Source organism: Scyliorhinus canicula, chromosome 7 (genome assembly GCF_902713615.1).
Source record: "Scyliorhinus canicula chromosome 7, sScyCan1.1, whole genome shotgun sequence".
In the NCBI taxonomy this organism is placed as follows: domain Eukaryota; kingdom Metazoa; phylum Chordata; class Chondrichthyes; order Carcharhiniformes; family Scyliorhinidae; genus Scyliorhinus; species Scyliorhinus canicula.
In genome coordinates, this window is record NC_052152.1 from 96,320,649 (window position 1) to 96,342,574 (window position 21,926).

General features: G+C 44.7%; 1 protein-coding gene and 1 non-coding gene across 2 annotated transcripts in view; both read left to right on the plus strand.

Annotated features, from left to right (window-relative positions):
* The window catches only part of LOC119969210 (gastrin-releasing peptide receptor-like), a 71,295-nt gene extending 50,275 nt beyond the window's left edge, over nt 1-21,020 (plus strand). Inside the window, exon 3 of the mRNA XM_038802510.1 lies at nt 15,963-21,020. Coding sequence (XP_038658438.1) covers nt 15,963-16,361 — 399 coding nt within the window. The 3' untranslated portion in view covers nt 16,362-21,020. The remainder of the gene's footprint in view (nt 1-15,962) is intronic.
* On the plus strand, nt 14,886-14,991 carry LOC119969811. Its single transcript, XR_005461480.1, has one exon. It is a non-coding gene; the product is annotated as a U6 spliceosomal RNA (small nuclear RNA).
* Nucleotides 21,021-21,926: the final 906 nt, after the last annotated feature.

A 21,926-nucleotide genomic window follows, 5' to 3' on the forward strand; every position in this document is an offset into this window, starting at 1 on the left:
CTGGTGTAGTGTTCGTTACAAAGGTTTGTTGCGCGCGCAGTTGCAGAAGTCCAGCGATGATCCAAACGCATCACTGCATTCCTTGCTTCATCCTGTGTTTTCTGTTTTCGGGTAATCCTGGGGGTGAAAGCATAGTACCTGTGATTATCTTTGTTTTAATATCTCGTTTTATTAGTATTTCTCTCCTTAGTCCAATTATCCGTTATGATTGTTACCATGTGTGACTCCTTCATTTTTTTCTTCGAAATCCCATTTTGGAGAGACAAGAAATGCAAATTTTTAAAGTACAGCTACTCTCGCAGCTTGTGGTCGACTCGGAGAGTGGTCGGACAATTTCTTCAACCAGCCTTTTCTTTACTGCAACCAGTGGTGGATAAGGCTCTTAACCAGCCGAATTTCAGGGCGGCTAGTTTTATAGATTTTCGTCCCAGGGCTCAGAGGTAGCACTTTGTATAGCAGCAGTGATTAGCAACCAATTGTGCCATATGTGTCAATAGCATGTGTAAATTAGCATGTCGCGGGAGGTAAAGGAAAGAAGGGGTGAATGTACGGAACATGGCAAAATACATTCTTTGTACCACAACCAAAGAGAGGGTAGAGAAGGTGAAACTAAGGGCTTGCCAAAGGCAATGCAGAGTGTAGAGAACCATTCCAGAGCGTATGAAGTGACGGGAACATGAGCTGCGTGTGGGCCGCTGCGGGAGAAGAAGGGTGGAATACCCGGGTAGGGCGGGGGTTAGTGCCGTTGCTCCATTACCCGAGCTTAACTGACCACATCACCCCCCCATGAAGAAAGTGCCTTGATCTGTCCGGGAGGAGCAGGAAACATGCCTGTGCAAATGTCGAAATGGGGATAGTGAGAAAAAGAGAGAACCCTAAGGGAAACGGTTATTTCTCTAACCTCATGAGCGTAAACATCTCACATAATTTATCACCCATGATGCACTAATGCCATTTTCCATCTCATGCAGGGCAATCAGGAGAGCAGCCGGACCATCCTCGCACCCCCTGGATACCACAGACCTGAGCAGCTCTGAGGGGGAGTTCTCGGGCATCACCTTCAAGGAGGTGTCACATCTGTCACCTGCACCCTGCACCACCGCAGAACTCACACCTTGGTGGGATTGAGTAGTAAGCAGGCTCCCAGGTCACCCACTGATGGGCACCTCACAGCTGATGATCCACAGCAGGTTGAGGCAGGGACGTCCCAGGGAACCGGCACTCAGAGGGATTCCAGATCATAGGACACTGCTGAGCCCATGGCCGATGACGTGCACCCTGGTCCGGTCGTCCCCGAGCTAATGCAACCTCAAAAGCAGGGTCTTGAGAATCAGGATGGGGTGACAGTATCCATCCTTGGAGTGAAGGGTCGACTGGAGTAGTCCAATCCTCTTCTGTCTGAGGAGATGGTGGGTCAATGCAATGCAACAAGGCCAATTCTGCAATGGTGGCACTCTATGATGGAGAATGTCTGCTCCAAGGTTCATCTTATAGACCCCATGGCTGAGGGAACGACCTCCATGGCTGAGGGCATGAGCTCCATGGCATAAGGCTGCAACTGCATGGTGCAGGCACTGGTGAGATTCCACAAATGTCTGCGCCAGAGGACGGCAGGCCTCTGGATCTCGCTCCAGCTGCCCCTCTATCCCATGGAAGAGCACAAGGGCCCACAGGCATAAAAGGGAAGAGGAATGACAGGAGTGCAGTCTGGGGTCCTCCACCCAGCATACCCCAAGGCTGCCCAGCTCATCTGCCACCCCCACTTTCTGTGAGCGACACACCTCCAGCTCAGAAGATAGAGGACGGTAGCATTGCAACACCCGTGCTGCCCAAAGGTACATCCAGACCCTCAAGGTCTAGGCTTCCCAAGGGTTTCTACCAAAGTCATTTCAGGCAACAGGGTGTGGAAGGCAGCAGACCATCTGAACCTCAGCTGTGGTTCCTGGGGAAACTGCTGGACATAGCGGGAGGATAAGGAATCAAAAGAGTAAGAAATGATAGGCACCCAGTGGGCATGGGTAAGCAGAGGCATTAGCTTAGATAGGCCACCACTGACATATAGCACTTGTAATAAACATCACTTTGTTCACTAGCAGATCCTCCATCCCGTCATTTCATGGTGCCATGCACCCCCCCCCCCCCCCCCCCTCCACGCACACACGGTGCTTCATCCCTGTGCAGAATAGCAGTGCTTTGTCTCTCCCACCCCTCGCACTGATGACTCAGTAAAGTTGAGCTGCTGCTGGCAGGTTCCTCCCCCCTTCATCCACCCTATGGCATCAACATTCAGGCCTCTCATTGCAACCATTCTTCTGCAGTAATGAGATGAGAATGGCATGAGCCAACAAATTGCAGGGAGGTTGACCCAGCTTGGGGATTAGTTTGAGGAACACAACAGGAATCCTGACCTTGAAGGGGGTTGCTACAGATGAGAGCTCATTCCGCATCTCTGGATCCTATGATAGGCCTATTCATTGGCAGGACACGTTCATCTCTCTGTCAGGCAGGAGTCAGACATATCACTGAGGATTAGAGGAGCATTGCTACGTCCTCAATACAAGTCAACATTCTCCCGCAGAGTCCAGCCAATGACTTTAATACCCTGCCCATGGTATCATGCACCATCACGGGAACCGACCGCTGGCACCACATTAATACTGAGATCACAGTCCCCACAGTTGTGATCTTCTCACCCCTAGTCCTGCTTGTTCCCAAACCTAGAAGCAATGAGGGCATCGTTAGTCCGATGGCCCAAACAGGCCCGAGCAGATGGCCTGAGGCCCCTCCTCCTCCGCCTCTGCAAGTTGCACTTTGCTGTCCTTCTCAACCTCCCCCTCATCCGAGGAGATGTGGCACCCCTCCATCTCCTCTTGTTCCAGGTAGTCTCCTCTCTGTAGTGCCAAGTTGTGGAGAGCAAAGCAGATGGCAATTATGCAGGACGCTCTCTGGGGGCTGTATTGGAGGGCACCCCTGAATGGTCCAGGCACCAGAACTGCATCTTGGGAAATCCAATCGCCTGTTTGACCAGCATACATGTTGAAACATGAGCCTCATTGTGGTGAGTCTCCCCCTCAGTTCATGGTCTCTGCACTGGTGTCATCAGCTTACCTTCTATTGGATAACCCTTGTCCCTGAGAAGCCATCCCTCTGAAGCTGCTCTCCCTCAAACATGTCTGGAACCTGAGAGTGCTCCAAGATGTAACTGTCATGAATGTTCCCCGGGAGACGGGCACGCACCTGCATTATGTGCTTAATATGGATGTTGAAGGAGTCAAATCCCTTGCAGTTCATAAATGTGTAGCCATCTGGGATGGCCACTTACAAAGGATCCCGGGAAATATGGCCACCTGCAAAGGACCATGGGAAATATGGTCAACCCAGGACTCAGACGCTCAGCGCTTATGTATATTGGCAACTCAGACAACTAGACGCTTTTGAAACAGGGTGACAGTATCCATCCTTGGAGTGAAGGGTCGACTGGAGTAGTCCAATCCTCTTCTGTCTGAGGAGATTTCGATCAGGAGAATGGCCCCAGTTGGCAAGAACTAAATGAAACCGCCCATAGATATGTGGAGGATACAGAAAATCAGAATAGAGCCACCCAGGCCCGAAAAGGAAAGCACCCGCACCACCGACTGCACTGGCAGCACCCCCCCCCCCCATGAATCCAGTCACCACACAGCGCACATCACAGAATCGCGAGGAGCCTGATTTCGTTTACACCACCCCACCACCCATCACCCAATTGAGAGATACATGCGCCAAAATTGAACCATTTGAACCCACAGCAGACCCGCATAATTTCTTTGAGAGGGTACAACAGCAAACAGTTATGTCCGGTCTGGACAAACCGGAGGAAGTTAAGCTTATAGTCATGAGCCTTGACCCGTTTGTTAGCTAAGCTTTACCAGAACCCCAGAATGTAGGAGGAGGAAGCCACCAGGAGATGAAGGCAGCTATTTTAGACGCAATTGGATACAACAGAGGAGATCCCGTTGAAGGTTTGAACCAATGTAGACAAAAGAAGGGAGAGCATCCGACTGCATACGCAGGTCGTCTTTGGATACATTTTACAGCAGGATTCGGGGATTTGAACCACGCACACTTAGATAATGACAACACAACTAAATGGGCTCATACTTTAGTCTCCCTCGCCACAGAAGCAGGTCAAAAAGCCTGTGTAAATTACGACCCCGCAGACGCCACACACAATGCAGTTTGGGTTTTAAAGAGACTCTCCAGAGCTTGGGAACAATCCCTACATAGAAAGGCAGATCAAGAGAAGGCAGAAGCAGATATGAACACAGTTGGGACTACTCAGGACCCCGCATGGGTAAATGAGGGCAGAAATGAAGGTCAGCCCCCCAGAGCACAGGGACCATGAGGTTGCTATAATTGTGGACAAAAAGGAACATTACGCCCGCGAATGCAGCGCCCCCCGAACCAGCAATGGAACGAGCAATCGAACACCCCACCTCGGAACAATGATAGGCCCATACATAGCATTAGCACCCGATCAGATAATGCAGTGATTAATAGCACAGATTGACAGTGTTCGAGCTCCCCAACTTGGGTCTGTGACACATTCTGGGACAAATCAGGCAGACCAGTAGTCACAGGCACAGTCCGGGGACACCCAGTAGAGTTCCTTTGAAACACAGGAATGTCCCGCACCACTTTAAACTCTTCCACAATGTTTCAGCGCGACAAATGGCCCACCACAGACACCAGCACTCTTAGTGGATTTACGGGACATGTACAGCAGGGATACATTACGGCCCCCGTAGATACTCAAATCGGCAACATAAACATCAAGCACCCCGTTGTTTTAGTGGACTTGCCCCAAACAGCAGAGCACATTTTAGGAATCGACTTCATGAGCTGACACAAACTTTTCTTTGATCCCGTGAATAAGTGTGTCTGGAAAATGGCCAGAACAGCAAGAGCTTCCGCCACGCTCACAGTAGGCGACTATTGGCTTGATCCGCAAGCCATTAGTACAGATAAGACAATTAGAGAGGTCCTCAGAAAACATAAAGCATCCTTAGCCCAGCACAAGCATGATTGTGGAAATTCTGGGAGCAGTCACAATTACAGGTCCCGATCCCAAGCCCCAGAAACAATACGGTTTCCCACAGCAAGCCGAGGGTGAGATTGCAAAAGTTATCAACAGCTTACTAGATCAAGGAGTAATTCAGCACGTAGCCTCAACAAACCATGCCCCAATTTGGCCCGTAAAGAAACCCGACGGTTCATGGAGATTGACCATTGACTACCGAGGGCTGAACAAGATCATCCCATTAGCAGCCCCCACCGTTGCCATGAGTCTCGAAACCATGCTGAAGCAGGGAGTACATGCTAAGTAATTTACTGTGCTGGACATTAGCAATGGCTTTTGGTCCATTCCCTTAGATAAGGCCTGTTAATACAAGTTTGCACTCACTTTTCAAGGACAGCAGTATACGTGGACATGCCTCCCACAAGGTTTCCACATCTCCTCCTCCATCTTTCACCAACAATTGGCCAACGGACTTTCCAAATTTTCACAACTCGAATGCTTTATTCAGTATGTGGACGACTTACTCCTACAGACGGAAACAAAGGAAGAGCATGTTAATCTTCTTTCCGAATTGCTAAGTCTCTTACAATCAATTGGATGCAAAGTCAACCTGAAAAGGTCCTTTATTTATCACATACAGGAAAAGAGAGATCGAACAGAAGCAAATTGAGTCAATAGTTAAATTGCCCCTACCCCACAATGTCACTGCACTCTCGATCATTCTAAGGATTAGTTGGGTATTGTAGGAACCATATAGATGGTTTTGCCACAAAAGCAGCCACACTTTCAGAGCTCTTAAAAGAGAACGCCCCATGGGAATGGCTTCCTCAGCACACAGGCGCCATCAATTAATTAAAATGCACCCTAGGCACAGCCCCCCCTTTGCAAGTTCCAGACCAACACTCTCCCATGGAAGTAGCCATCACCGACCGAACCCTCTCTGCAGTACCACTACAGGAAAGGCATGACAATTTTGGACCCGTAGCCTATGCCCCACAAGTTTTGGATCCCGTGGAGCAAGGATTTACAGCCTGCGAACGGCACTTTCTCGCAGTCCTTTAGGCAGTGCAACATTTTGCATGTATCACAGGCCTGAACCCCATAATGATTTTAACCATGCACACCCCAACGCAGCTAGTGTTAGATGATAGGTTAAAGGACGGTTCAGTTAGCCAGATCAGAGCAGCTCGCTGGACACTGTTATTACAAGGCAGGAATATCACAGTTAAAAGGACAAAAACACACACATTTTTAGCGCACAACCTGCAGTATGAAGGAACCCCACATGAGTGCCAGATCATTGCAGCCAAATACCACACAGGACCCTTTATTCAGAAATCAATACCCACACGAGCAGGCATCAGAACACAGAATCCCCCGACCACGGAAAACTCTTAAAAAATTCATGTAGATGGTTCCTCCACCATTGACAATGGAAAAGGAATAACAGGTTGCGGTATTTATGTGGGAGATGCGCAGGGACGCGCATTAGAGGAAATATCTTTAAAATTGCCAGGCCACTTAGGATCACAAGCAGCCAAATTAGCAGCAGTAGCATATGTAGTGCAGTACCCAGATTCTTTCCCGATCCCCGCAGATATATATTCGGACAGTTTATATGTCTGCAATAGTTTAATAGAATTCCTGCCCCTGTGGGAATCTAGATGATTCATAGCCGCTGATGATAAACTCCTACCCACATCCCCATTATTGAAGCATATTCTTGAGGCAACAAAAGACCGCACGTATGGCATAATCAAAGTCAGAAGCCATCATCGTTCCTCCCCACCCAGTAATGTAAAGGCAGACTCCTTAGCCAAGTCAGGATCACGAGACGGTCACTTTTGGCATGCAAGATCTGAACAAAGGCCTTGTTCCTCTGCATAAAGCCGGGTGCCTGAAGTTAAGTACAGGTTGTTGTAGTGTTAGGTGTAATTTAGCTTCATGTGTTTTATGTTGCATGTCGAAGTAATTCTTGTGTGTAAATAAACAATGATTGAACTTGAACTAACTAACTGGTTGTTGGGTCTTTGATCGATATCCGGTAAAACCTTGTGGTGGTATCATTTGATACCTGGCGACTCTGAAAAGCCACATCATCATTAATAACTGTCATATCAGTATCCAGTTAAATAGAGCAACATTATTGGTGTCTCCGGAGCGAATTGGCAACAAATTGCACCTCATGATGCCCTGGACAGAGCAAGGCCACGTGGGTGCACTGTATCACATGCTATGCCTGGGGAATGCCAGCTAAGTGTGTGATGCCATGGCACTGGTGTCATGTCTCTCCTGGTCTCGGTCCAAGTTAATATACACGTGGTCCTTCGCATAAAAGGCATCTGTAATCTCCCTACTGCATTTGTGTGTGACTGACTAGGCGATGCCACAAGGTCACCGGTTTTGCCCTGAAACGAGCTGCTTACATAGAAGTTTAGAGTGGAGGTGACTTTAGGGATCACAGGAAAGTTGTACCCTCCCAGTCCATGTACTTCCAGCTTTTGCAGGACAAAGGCGGTCTGCCATCCCCCAGGACAGGCGCTGTCTTCTCTGAAACTGTGGCTCCGACATCTGGAGAAAGGAAGTCTGACGTTGGAATATCCTTAGCTGATTCAGTCTCAAACGGGCTGCTCTTCTGGGACCTTCACTATTGCGCTTCCCCTTTAACTAGTGCCTTTCCGCTAAGCCTCACACCGTCCCCTCTCACACGGCATATCCCCACTCCTGTCCCTCTCAGCTCCGCCAGAATTACACGCCTAGACACCTGAGAGTCTCACTGGCACACATCTCTTGACCATTTCCCAATGCCCCCCCCCCACTCCTTGCATTAGGTGACAGGGTTATTGAGTGTATGCATGAAACCTGCATCTGCATTCTCACAAGGCACATCAAAGAAGCCCCTGGCATGACCTGCAATGGAGTGAGTGATGATAGACTTCAGTGAGAGTGTTTTCATTACTCATGAGCCAGGGCTGCAACCCATTCCTGAGTCGCCCACTCTGCCTTTGCAATCTGGCCTCTCATGGGACCGCACCCAGGATCCTCACAGTCGCCCCAAGTGCTGACCCTCAGCATTCACCTCTGGCAACCCACTTTCTATGTCCTGCTAAGAATGGGCACTCCCCCAGTGGTGATTTGGCCTGAACCCCAGCAAGGAAGACACAGGAAGGCGATGACTGCATGCCAGCCTCCAGACCCCCTTAAAGCAAAGAGCGCTTTGAGGTGAATGGAAGGTTAGGCTTGCAAGCAAACCCTCCCCACTAAGAAAGAGTGACTGACTCTCAGCCCCAGCTCCAAGTTGAATTTATCTGAGCTCCCCACTGTGAGCATTGAAGAGGCTGGGGTATCATGGCTGTCTGAGCACTCACCTCCGATGTACCCAGGTACACATCTTTATGGACCACTTGTAAACGACGCCAGCATTCCATGAGGGATTAGGATCTGGAGAGAGTGCTCGCTAATGATGTGCTAATATATTAAAATGAGAGGTTCCCAGGCTCCCACAGCACGATTCACTCCATTCCACTGGAGAAAATTCCAAAACTTGATCACGCCAGAGAGAATCAGGTTTTTTGATTCTCTCGGGATTTTGAGCCCTTGCCGAGTTTCTCATGGATGGAGAGAGGGTTCAAAATCTCCCCCTCTCCCCTTGCTCCCCTCCCCCACCTGTTTATCCAACTTACCATCTTTATACAACTGAAACATAATGTCCTCTCCTTTGTATTCCTGCCCTCTTGTAATAAAGGTTAACATTCCATCATGTTTTGATTTCCCAACTGGTGGCATTTCATGATTTGTGCACTTGAACTCACAAACCATTCTTTTTCTTTGTCAACTCTGAATCATAAAACATACTCCAAAACCTCCTGAACTAAAACATGTTATTTGTTTTATGTCAAGCATGAAGTATTACCCTGCAATTCTGGATACAATGCTTTCAAGTGGAACGAAACCAACTTTCACCTTTGAAGAACTGCTGCCTCCCAGTTCAGTTCTCCTGTTGACTCACTGGATAAGTGCAGGGTGAAGAACTGAGACCTATTGACCTGAATAGTCCCAGCATTGATCCTGGTCTGTGCTGAGTTACACAATTTCAGCCATTATGGCAGTAGAAGTGAAATTTCACCTTCATGCTCTCAGATAAGGGAAAGCAATAAATCATCCGAGGTTTCTAACCCATGTTGCCAAGGGCATGTGTGGGAGAAAGCAGGATGAACCCATGATTGCGATTGCTCACCGTGATTGAGTAGGCTGCTGAAATCCACTGCCTTTTGGTCAAATGTTCAATGAGTACTTTCTGGGACGTACAATAGAAATAGGGAGAGAGAATCTTGAACAAAGTAAATGGAAATCTGCCCTTTTCTTGCTTTGGTTTTCGCAGACCTTTTAATAATAATCTTTATTAGTGACACAAGTAGGCTTACATTAACACTGCAATGAAGTTACTGTGAAAATCCCTACACACAGTGTTAGGTAACCTGCGCCACGGGGCCACATACAGCTGACTGGCATTCGGAGTGCTGCCCACAAGACATTTTATTAACTGTTGTCCACATGCAGGGTTTCCAGGTTCCGCTGATTTCCGCCCACGTAGTTTTTTTCCTCCTGGTATGGCTGAAGTGATATGCGTGCAAAGCAAGAGCAAGCAGAGTGAGGTGCACAACACTGACTGTGAGAGCCGTGCCCTCCCTCTGCGCCCAAAGCGTGAATATTTATTTTGTTTCTTCCATTTGAAGGTGATGAAAGGTGTATTAACATATATAAATGATTAACCATTTTCTATAATTCGTTATGAAATATTCAGCGTGTATCAAATGGATTCAATCTTAATCATGGTTAGTCAACAAGACCGATTTCAATCTTGCTGAGATGAAGGAGGGCCACTCATGTGGCTCAGTCACTCGCCTAGGTTGTCCATCACTGTTTTACAGGCTTATTGCCATACATTCAAGTATTCCTTTTTTATATAAATTTAGAGTACCCAATTCATTTTTTTTTCAATTAAGCGGCAATTTAGCATGGCCAATCCACCTAGGCTGCACATCTTTGGGTTGTGGGGGTGAAACCCACGTAAACATGGGGAGAATGTGCAAACTCCACACAGACAGTGACCCAGAGCCGGAATCGAACCTGGGACCTCGGCGCCGTGAGGCAGCAGGGCTAACCACTGCACCACCGTGCTGCCCACGTTCAAGTATTCTTAGCCAATCATGTTGCGACCTGTTTTGTGATTCCTGCATTATTTTAATCTCTTTGATGGCTCTTCATCTCTTTGTCTCTGTGACTTTGAGCACACTCACTTTAATCACCTGAAATTTCCGAGCCCTCTTTGATCAGAATGAGAAGCAGGATCTTCCTTCAACTTTAACCTTGTTACAGCTGCCACAATTAATGCTGTGTTTTTGAATGTCATGTCATTCATTATTAATGAGGGCTCTTTGAATATTTTCCCAACAAAATCCCAAATTGTGAACAATAAATAAATAAAATGTTGTTACAACATCTTATTATATGATTGGAACTGGATGATGATTATTTCAAATTATTTTGTGAAGTAATTCATAGATTTGACTGAACAACAGCATTTGGACAAATGTGATGTTGTTGATTTTAGTAGATATTTTAATTTTGTTTCATTCGTTCCTAAGCTGCATTTAATAATCTGGAAGTTTTTTCAGATCTCATTAAAGGCAGTCACGTTGATCCAATCTTTTTTGCAACTTCGATTATGTCTCACTGGATTCTTCCCCCCCACCGCCATAAAACTGCCACGGGCAAGACGCCGACAAACAAAAACTCCATTGAGCTCGGACGGGATTCTCCGGTCGCCGGGCGAACGCGGCCGGAGAATCCCGTGCGATATATTTAAACATCTGACGCCTAATGCCTGTCACATGGCACCTTTCAGAGGGATCATAAAAATATAGGGTTAATTTTAACACTTTCCCAAATAGTAGGCCGGGTGTTAAAATCGACTGGCTCCATATCTGATTCTCTTCTCGTTGATACCTATTTGACCTCCAGTAATTCTGGAACTCAATGGAGTGCCTGTTAAAGTGTGTGAGGAGCCTTGTTACTGATTGGAAAGCATGATCGCATGAGATACTTCAGTGGCACTTAACCCACTCCTGTGCGGGGCTGCCCTCCTCAGGCACCCTGCCAGGCAAAACTTTCGAGAAGCCAGTGTGGCCTCGAAGCTAAATCTAAAACATTAATTAGTGGGGCCAGGAGGATTCCTTTGAGCCACGCAAATAAAGCCCTTCGCCTGAGCTCCCTCGATTCCTCGTCACTTGATCCTCTCAATACGCCAGACTTCCTTTGCTGCCAATCACAGCTGTTTGGGACACCCAATCTACGCCTCCCCACACCCTTGCCAGTCTGCTGTCACATTCTGCCCAAAATAGAGTGGCAGCTGACCATGTGGCATTCAAAGGGATTTAGGCAGTTAAAATTTACCTGGCATCTGGCAAAGCTCCCATGCATTAAAATGGTTTGCTCCCCATTAAAGGGATTCAACTATCCCTTGAGGCCTTTGAAGCCTCACATCTCATTGTGTCCCATTTCCAACGTGTCATGCATCCACAGGACAAGAGTTACTGCTCATCCCAAATAACTACTTAAATCTTAAGTTACAAGGTAAATTTCTACTCAATGTATAAGGAAGCAAAAAAATACTAGTGAGGAAAAGAACGCCAGCAGAAAGCTGAAATGCAGATAGCTCATAAACTTCCTCGTAAAAGCACCTTTCCATTTGCAGCAGGTTGCCTATGGCAACTGGCATCTATCCAGCAGGTACTTCAAAGCATAGCCACAGTTGGTTGAAGGGTTGAAGTAAGTGACATTGGTGAGCTCTACCTTACAAACACTGAGCGCAATTCCTGAAAGCGGAATTTTATTATCTTTTTTTAAAAGGCTCGATTAAATTTGGGACGGTGAACTCTGGTTGAGAAATGGAAATAGTAATTGTGGCAGTTGTGCGGAATATGGGAGTAGGTACTGTGACATCCAAGCGGGATTTGGGAACAGGGCGCGTGGCAAATGGGTGGGATGTGGGAACAGTAATTGCGAGAAACGGGTGGGGTGTGGGAACAGGAATTGTGACACCCAGGAACAGAACTATGGTGCGCTTTCTGGGACAGGAAACAGGATCTGAGAAATTTGAATTGGGTTTCAAACAAATGCAGTGAGGCTTCATCTGAGATTGGACATGAACGCTGACCTTGGTTTGTTGGATCTGATGCTGAATCTTTGAAACCAGGCCTTGGACTGAAAACATAAACTGTGTGAGCAGACGGTGGATTAATTTATATGGAGGCCGATATCACTAAACTAAGGGAGCTGCTAAACTTTACTTTGTATTGCAGTCATTTTTATCTACAAGAATCGGTCTGCATCAGAATAGCCAGGAAGGATGGTACCAGACGACACTTACATTAAAAATGATAGGCGTAATCTTCCAATATTTTTTCAGAGTGCTGGTTTCAGTGAGAAAACTGGTGTATAGCCCTCCAGCTGCACAACCGTGTTTTCACTCCAAATTCCTTGTTGCACTGAGAATCTGGTGGTGTAGTTTTCGGCTTTACTCTGGTGGGACAGGGCTTGGTAGAGTTGGAAATGCCGGCTCCACAGAGATCGAGACACTATCTTTAAAAGACGCCGCCCCGCACCCCCCCCCCCCCCCCCCCCCCCCCAACCGGGCTGAAAAGAAACTCCTCCTAACTTGCCCATGGACACAGCGGATCCCTCCCCCATGGAAGCACTGGGTTAACACCCCCCACCCACCTGCAAGCATCGTGCCAATCCCACCCCTCTCCCCACAGGCATCAGGGCATTCGCCCCACCACCTCACAGGCATCAAGGCACTCAACCCCCACCCTATATGCATCGGGGCGCACCCACCACTTAGGCATCAGGGTGCCACCCCCCTCAACAAGCATTAGGGTGACCCCCCCCCCCCCCCCCACACACATAATGCACTGCCACCCTGGTGTTATTGTGGCACTAAGGGCTGTAAAATCCATCTTTGTAGCACTAGTTTTTCAGCATCACGAGTGCAATTTTGCCTCGAAAATTGGTGTCCATGGCAAACATACAACCATTTGGGTGCTTGCCATGCCAAGTACCATTTGGTGAGAATGTTAGCATGTGCAGGGATCGTCATCAGAAATATGCAGAGTAGGCCGTCATTGACCAATTGTGTAATGCTGATTTACACCAACGTAGCCGTCTTGGAGCTCAATGCTCCAGTTGATACCACCTCAGAACCTCGCATAGCCGAACACATTATATAGCAGCACGAAGGGTGCCCACTCTACCCAGCGCTATTTAGGGGGATAATCGACGATTCGTTGATTAATTTATGCAGACACTTGCTGCAATTGGAGAAATGTTTGGAGGTTTCCAGGGTTACTTAAAGTTGTGCAGTCCACAGGAAATGATGTGGCACATGAGGCAGCACTTGATCGTGACTTCAGGGATTCTGCACAAATCACTTGCACCCAGATTTTGTCGGCATCCCTCTTGGACTACAGCATGGCAGGTAGAATGAGCAGAAGTGACACATAACACATCAAGCTGCAGAAAGAGGGGGGAGAGGAAGAATAGTTCCTGGTTGGAGATCATATCTGCCCAATGTGTTCAAAGAGCAATTCTCATGCCTAATTTAGTAAGGAACAGTTTGTGAGATGTCCCTGCTTCATTAAAGAGGTGCTCACAGGAATTTGTGCAACCTCAGAGCAGGACAGTGTTGCCAGTGGCTTTGCAAGTGACCACGGTTGTGAACACTTACGCATTTGGCTTTTTCTGGACTGGAGCAGACAATATTTGAAACATTTTCCAGTTTGCTGCCCATTGTTATGAAATGGAGGTCACTGAAGTTCTCTGTCCTATTCTCTCTCCAGTGAGAAGAAGGTGGAGCAAGCATGTGGCTTCATGAGGTTGCAGGCTTTCCCATGGTACAGGATGCCATTGAGGCATATCGCTTTATGAGCACTGCATGTCATACCTGAGATACCATAACTGGAAAGGATTCTACTCCCTCAACAATCCGACAACACTCAGTATATCGTGCACGTACCCAGTACTCTTGACAGCAGCCATGATGTCTTCATTTTGCAGCAAAGCTGCTGTACCAAATTTGTATTTGAGCCAGCAGAGAGTGGCTATTACACAATTTAGACAGGTTCTGTATAACTAAAATACAAAACGTCATTGCTCTTTGATACTTCTTAGATGGCTGCCCTGATTATACAGCAGGGCCTGAGGTAATTAGAATGTCTTTAACAGAAAACAAGACAATGTTTTACTTTGTATTTCATCAAATCACAGAACCATTGACGAGTACAGCACAGAAGAAGGCCATTCAGTCCACAGACTCTGTGTCAGCCCTTTCAAAGAGTTCCCCCGCCATCTCGGCTCTTTCCAAAAATCTCTCCAATTACTTTTATTTCGAGTTCCCTTTAGAAATGTACTGCTGAATCTGTCTCTCCCACTCCATCAAACAGTACTTCCAAATCCTAACCACTTGTTGTGTAAAACATTTTTATCCCATGTTGCCAATGATTATTTTGCCAATCCCTTTCAATCTGTGTTCATCTTTATTTACTCCATTTAAACACCATCTCAAGCACCTTTATCAAATCTCCTCAGCCTTCCCTACTCCAGGGAGATCAACCCCAACTTCTCCAGTCCATCCGCTTAACTGTAAATCCCTCAACCCTGCAACCATTTTAGTAATTTAACTTCTAATTGATTTTATAAAAATTTCTCAAACTGTTTATTCTCACTTATATTTTACTATCATTCTCTATTTAAATATGAAAATAATGTGTTTGCTTCGGCAGCACCTATACTAAAATTGGAACGCTGCAGAGAAGATTAGCATGGCCCTGGGCAAGGATGACACGCAAATTCGTGAAGTATTCTATAGTTTACACTTTCAAACCATTTCACTTTCTGCTAAACATCCACATTTTAAGAGGTCGCACGGTGGCACAGTGGTTAGCACTGCTGCCTCACGGTGCTGAGGACCCGGGTTCGATCCCGGCCCCTGGTCACTGTCAGTGTGGAGTTTGCACGTTCTCCCCATGTCTGCGTGGGTCTCATCCCCACAACCCAAAGATGTGCAGGGTAGGTGGATTGGCCACGCTAAATTGCTTCTTAATTGGAAAAAATGAATTGGGTACTCTAAATTTAAAAAGAAATATGAAAATAATATTGGGACTGAGTTGTCAGCGGTCACCTCAGCTCAAGGTACACCTTTGCCTTTTGCTGGTCAGTAACGTCAGTAAAGGAAGGTTAGCTCGTATCCGTTGCCACTGGAAACTGCCGCTCGGCAACCTGGATTTGTTGTTTGATTGCGTGCTGAGCCGTTGATTCATTTCTTCCAGGGCTATGATTAAAAAAAAAGAGATTGCCTCAGAATGTCTATTAAAATGAGAGAATAGGAACTTGGTTTGTGTCACAAGTAAGAATATAAAAATTCAAACCAAGCCTCAGCAATCAACTGCACAGATTCACATGGTGGCAATTTTCAACTTTTAACAGGGGAGGGCCAAAAGCTGATGATAGAGGACCTGCTGAACACCTGCTTAAAGGGAAATTAGGCAGGCTGTATAATGGGTGATACATCTACTACTGCCGCCAAAGGGGCTTACAGGACCTTTCCCCAGAAGGATTAATAGTCCCTTTGATTGGTGGTGTGGACATGGTCTGTTGAAGGAATGGACTTGCTGAGCTGGATGTCAAAATTTATTGCCATGCATTGTTGTGCTTTATTCATCTTCTTAGAAAGATTCAATATTGAATGAAGTTATTTTTAGTGCTCACTATAGTCCAGAGTTTCACACACACAACTGCTATTGCTTTAGAAAGTTTAAATCTGTCCATTTTGTCTTATTCACAGATGGAATCCAGGAAAAGACTTGCAAAGACAGTGCTGGTGTTTGTCGGTTTCTTTGCAGTGAGCTGGCTCCCCAGTCACATTATCTACTTATATCGTTCCTACCATTACATGCAGGTGGACACCTCCTTAGCGCATCTGGTTGGCAGCATCTGTGCCAGGATTCTCGCTTTCAGCAACTCCTGCGTAAACCCATTCGCTCTCTACCTACTGAGCAAGACGTTCCGAAAGCAATTCAACAACAACCTGTTTTGCTGCAGGAGCCACCTCCTCTCGCGTTCGGCTAGCACGGGCAGGAGTACAACTGCCTCCCGGATGACGTCCCTCAAAAGCACGAATCACTCAGTGGCAAGCTTCAGTCTAATCAATGGGAACTTTGTTCAGCAGGAAGGTTATGTATAGGAGTGCATCGCGCACACTCCTAAACAATGTACATTTGGCACTTTTTTCAGCAATCACAATCATGCCCTGGGGTCTCGGTCTCAGAGACGAGAATGTAAAACACAATGATGCATCCGTGGGTTGGTGGGAGAAAGTTGCGGTTCAGGTAGAAAGGTTGTAAGGTGTGTTTTTGTCAAATAAATACGAGGTTTAGATTAAAACTGTGTCTTTAAAGATGTTTGGAACAGTCTTGATGTACAATAGGCCCTCCTTAGTAGCAGGGCATCCAGCAGGGATGCTAATGGTGTACCAAAGATATGCCACAAAGGTTGTGGTTTGCTAGATGCACTCTCAGGGCAACTTGTGGGAGACAATAAAGAAAATCAGTACAGTGAAAGGTGTGTTACAGATGGAGAATTTTAGTTGTTCTATTTTACAGCAGTTGATAAATAATGTGTGTTACATCAAAGATTTGTTAGTATGTTAGAGAGGCTCATAATATCTAATGCTGTGGCATATTCCATTGGAGGATCGATAGCACAGTACTTTGTGACATAACCAACCAATAATGCCACTGAGCGATGGGATGTGGATTGGCACTGATAATCCCAAAAACACATTTCCAATTTGAGTTGAGTAGAAGTCAAATGTTGCCCCAAGAGGGAAGGGGAAGGAGGGATAGCTATGGCTACATGGAACTATGGTTAGTGTTTTCCTGAAGCAAATGGAAAGAAAACTGAAAATAACTTAAGAGGCTGAGGAAAAAGGAAGCAATGTTACTATGTATGTGCCTGTAGTATATCCAACTCCTGGTCACACTCCATCTACTCCTGTTGAAAAGTGATCCAGTATGGTCCCTTAGTAAGGAAAGGCTGGCGTCAACTATGATGGCTACCACCGTCAAACTGACACCCCATGTTGAAGGCTTATATTTGAAAAATGGCAGTTGTTTAGGTAACAACTGGTCAGTGGTCATGTTAGTGGTAGTCCAACAAATCTTTCTGATTTTAAGAGAGAAGCAGTGACAGAACTGAAAGAAAAGCTGAAAGGAACTAGGATTGTGGTCTCTGTTTTTTATTTTAAGGTTGTGATGTATCAGAGTGATGTATTCGAACAGGGATTGGGAAGTATCAAGCAGTATTATATAATAAGCTCCTATATCTCCAAAAGTGATATCTTGGCAAAAAAGACTGTCTTTAATTAAATTGGGTTTTACTTGTAGTTCTGCATCTAGTAAGTTATGTTTCCTAGTATTGGGATAGGAGGATTAATTGGGAACTGCCTTTCAAAGTAGGGAATTACATTTGAGTTTTTAACGTTCAGAATCACAAATGATTAGGAGAAAAGATTTTTACATAGAAGCAGGTAGACTTTCCAGTTGGCATCCAGTGGAAAACGTAAATAAATATTATTACAGATATTTTTCACTTCTAGTGTAAAACCACTCTTCAGAATATTTAGGTGTTCTGCCAATGACAATGTGCTATTTTTTAATGACTGTTACAAAGGCCCCACCAAAACAAGGATAGGAAATCAGTTGACTAAATCATATTAAACTTCATTTGAAAAATACCATGGGGATAGAATTTCAGAGATTTGTGTTTGGAACTGGGACATTAAATAAAGTATTTTTGTCACTTCAGCATACACACACTGCGATTCCTGACGTATTGCCCAGTTGTTGCGAATAGAATAATTGCATCTTTGGGACATTTGGACAGCAGTGGAACAATATCTTGATGTGGTGGATGCCATGGGTGCCAATTAAAACTCATGAAACTGAAATAAGGAAATTGGTGGCATATTCATTGCCCAGTGGAAAATTCAATGGTAGATCTTCACCAGATTTTGGGATACCCTGTTAGGACCAAGCATTGAGTCCAGTCTAATCCACACAATCCAAAATTCATAATCATATTACAGAGCAGGATGTAGCGGAGGAACTTACAAGTCTGAACCTGGAATTTATCCTCATTCACTTTAAGCAGATTCGTGACTATGCACAAATACTGCAACAAAGAAATAGCATCAATCCGTTAGCAAATGAAAGTGGTATCTGAATAGACAGTCTGCCCCTGTCAATTTCTGGGCTCCTTTGTGCGAAATAAATTTGAATGATCTCTCTGGTCAACTCAAATCACTTTACTGTAAATTTAATTAACTGATATTTTGAACAAAGTAACTTTGAAATAAAGCAATCAGACTCTAACATTCGCAAAACAAATTAATTATCCCCCAGTTTGTATTTTATTTGGTATATTTTTTCAGTAGATTTGGAGGAATATTAAAGTTGCACAGAAAAATTGTCGATTTATGCTGGGAGAGATATTTGGCCATTCCTTTCCCGGCTATTTGATGGGCTTTCATTACTGCTGTGCGTTTCTTTAAAGAAGCAAATATAAAGGTATCTGTGGAAAAAGCAGACTAAGCTCCCATCTGAAATACCAGTGGGTATGAGGCACAAAAATAGTCCTCCTTGTTAAATTATGCAAGTAACTTTGAGTTTAATCAGCCTGGTCATCTGAAGTAAATTCAAAATTGGAGACAGCAGTTATGGAAATCAGCTGAGAGCAATCAGAAATATGAAAAGTGGTCACTGCTAACCATTTTTGTGAAGGGTTTAGAAATGGGGAATCAGGAAGATATGCACCAAAGGCTTGCACAATTCCATGGAAACTTAATTATATCAGCATAACATTTACAGGATTAGTAAACAAGCTAACTAAAGACATTGGCACTTTTCCTATGATATATGTGTTTTAATATTTTGGATGTTATTAATAATAATCTGTATTGACACAAGTAGGCTCACATTAACACTGCAATTAAGTTACTGTGAACCAAATGCATGACGTAAACATGCCATGCTTGAGTGATAACTTCACAACTAAACCTATAGTCCCCATTCTATTGCTCTCAATCTAGCATTTTCAGAAATCTTTTGCCGTAACGTTCATGTTATATGACACTTAAAGGTCCAACAATTGGCTGATCATCCTATAAAGTGTAAAGAAACACTTTGCAGATTTTTAATATTTCACTGCTGACTTATATTCATGTCACGGAGCTAAATAATCCTACTGGAGCAGCTGAGATATGCACCCAAGAATTAATTTTGTGCTTGGGGGAGATTCAAAATAATTGCCGGTCGTGGGTGTGAGAGACAGCTCGCATATCAAAGCAATGTGTTAAAGCACCCTGTAATGCTAATCGACGATTGAAAAAAATCAAAATAGCTTTTCTTTGTAACAATTCCCACATGTCGCGTAGGAGAATATACAATAGAAAGAATTATAGTGCCTTGTTTAATCCCTTGTAAGGAAAGACTTCATAACTTGCTTATGCCTTTGTATTTTGTATTTTGTGAGTTCTGAAGTTTCTCCGTCACTTAGGGGATGAATTCCATTTTGTCCCGTTGCAGCTTGTGCTCCTGCATAACATTTGGAAAATTTCACACCGGAAAGGGAAAATTGTCTTTTCATCCTTGTTCATTAAAAGAAAGTAATTGATTCTGCATTTTGTAAAATTAATTAATTTTCCTTCAAACAAACTTGATACTTTGTGCTATCCATGGGATCCTGCGATGGAATATTATGTGCTAAAAATGGAGTATTATGTATTATCTATGGAATACTATGTGTTACCATTTTAACTTTGGTTTTAAAATGTGGTCCTAATTCTGATCACAGTTCACTGTCATGCCATTAGTCTCACTTGTACAAAAAGCATTCGCATGCTCGGTTCTCAACAAAATGCTTTTTTTTAACATTAGTTTGCCAGCCAGTAAATGATGACGATTACAAGCCTGCTGCATATGACCATTGTGATAATCTGTAAATAAACTGTATATATTTGACCGAAGTAAGCACAGGTGAAGCTGTGCTCATGCAGATTGTGATATCAGAGTTTGCACTGTTGATTTTGCTGGACCTAATAATCTCTGACAACCAAAAGTATAATTATAACATTTTCCATTTGAATTTCTAAGTATTACAGTTAGATGACATTGTAAAAGTACTCAAGAATTCCATAGTTCTTTGTAAGCATGAAGGATTCATGCCTGACTTGTGTTTTAAAATATAAAATACAAGCATGGTTGTAAAAGGAACTCTTTCCTTTGAAAATTAATGTACTATGTTCTGGATGGCACAGTAGATTTCACAGTCCTTTTCCTCATTTAATGAGTTTTGTTCCTGTTAGATTCATGGGTTTTTAATGAAATAGCTTTAGGTCTTAGTCACCACTGAACCAAAGTCCAGAATTCAGGAATACTCTGCACTTCAAACAGCCCTGGACTCACTTGCCCCCAAGATATGTCTCTCAATCTGGACATTACTTAATTTGTGCTCGAAGCTGACTTAACCCGAACCCCTGGTCAACTTCATCCCACCATGAGACGTCTGACTTTAACTTTAGCCTCTTTCAAAAGGCTCCTCGCTATCCTCTGTTTACAGTTATCCTAATTTTCGCCATACCGATGAAAACGGAATTCTCTCTTTTGACTGCTGCTGCAGGTCGAAGCTCATTCCTTCTATTTGCTTTTTCCTATACTTCCCGAATCCATCTTAGAACATAGAACATACAGTGCAGAAGGAGGCCATTCGGCCCATCGAGTCTGCACCGACCCACATTAAACCCTCACTTCCACCCTATCCCTGTAACCCAATAACCCACCTAACCTTTTTTGGACACTAAGGGCAATTTTAGTAAGGCCAATCAACCTAACCTGCACGTCTTTGGACTGTGGGATGAAACTGGAGCACACGGAGGAAACCCACGCAAACACGGGGAGAATGTACAGATTCCGCACAGACAGTGACCCAGCGGGAAATCGAACCTGGGATCCTTGCCCTGTGAAGCCACAGTGCTATCCACTTGTGCTACCGTGCTGCCCACCTTGGTCCCATCTTCTCTCCCGCTTCCTCCTCTTTTTGTTACCTAGTTATTATTCCTTTCTTTCTCCCTTCTCAGGCATTTTAAACCCTCATCTGCAAATCCCTACCTGAACTCTTCACCATTCCTCTATCTGCCGACTCTTCTGCTGCTGTCTTAGACTTGACACCCTCTTGGATACGTGGATTAGTGTGCTTGTGTACAATCCTGATGGGATTACCAATGTTTGACACACTGGATATAAGTCCAATTTCAATGAAAGAAGAGAGATCGGCTAGTATCTCTGAAAAGAAAGTCTGCTAGCATACTTGTAGGGACGTGGTGCTTTGGAACATTTTCCAAGAAATTGCAGAGATGGAGCACCATCAATTCCAATTAGGAAATAAATGTCACATTGCCCTATGTATCTGCCCAAGATATATAGGCAGCATTATAAAATGAATCACTGGTTTATATCCCAATTTTGTATTTTGTACAAAGTTGGCTCCTGGATCCAAAGGATTTTTTAAAAAGTCAACCATTATTCATGGTTGCAGAAAGACAAAACCTTATTCATAATACCTCCGACTGTTGCTTCTCATCATTTGCTTCACTGGTCTTTAACTAGAGGGCGCCGAATGTGACAAATGCGGTGTGATTGTATTCTGTGTAAACAGATAGTTCTGTTGGCAAAAAGGTTTGAATGAGCAGACA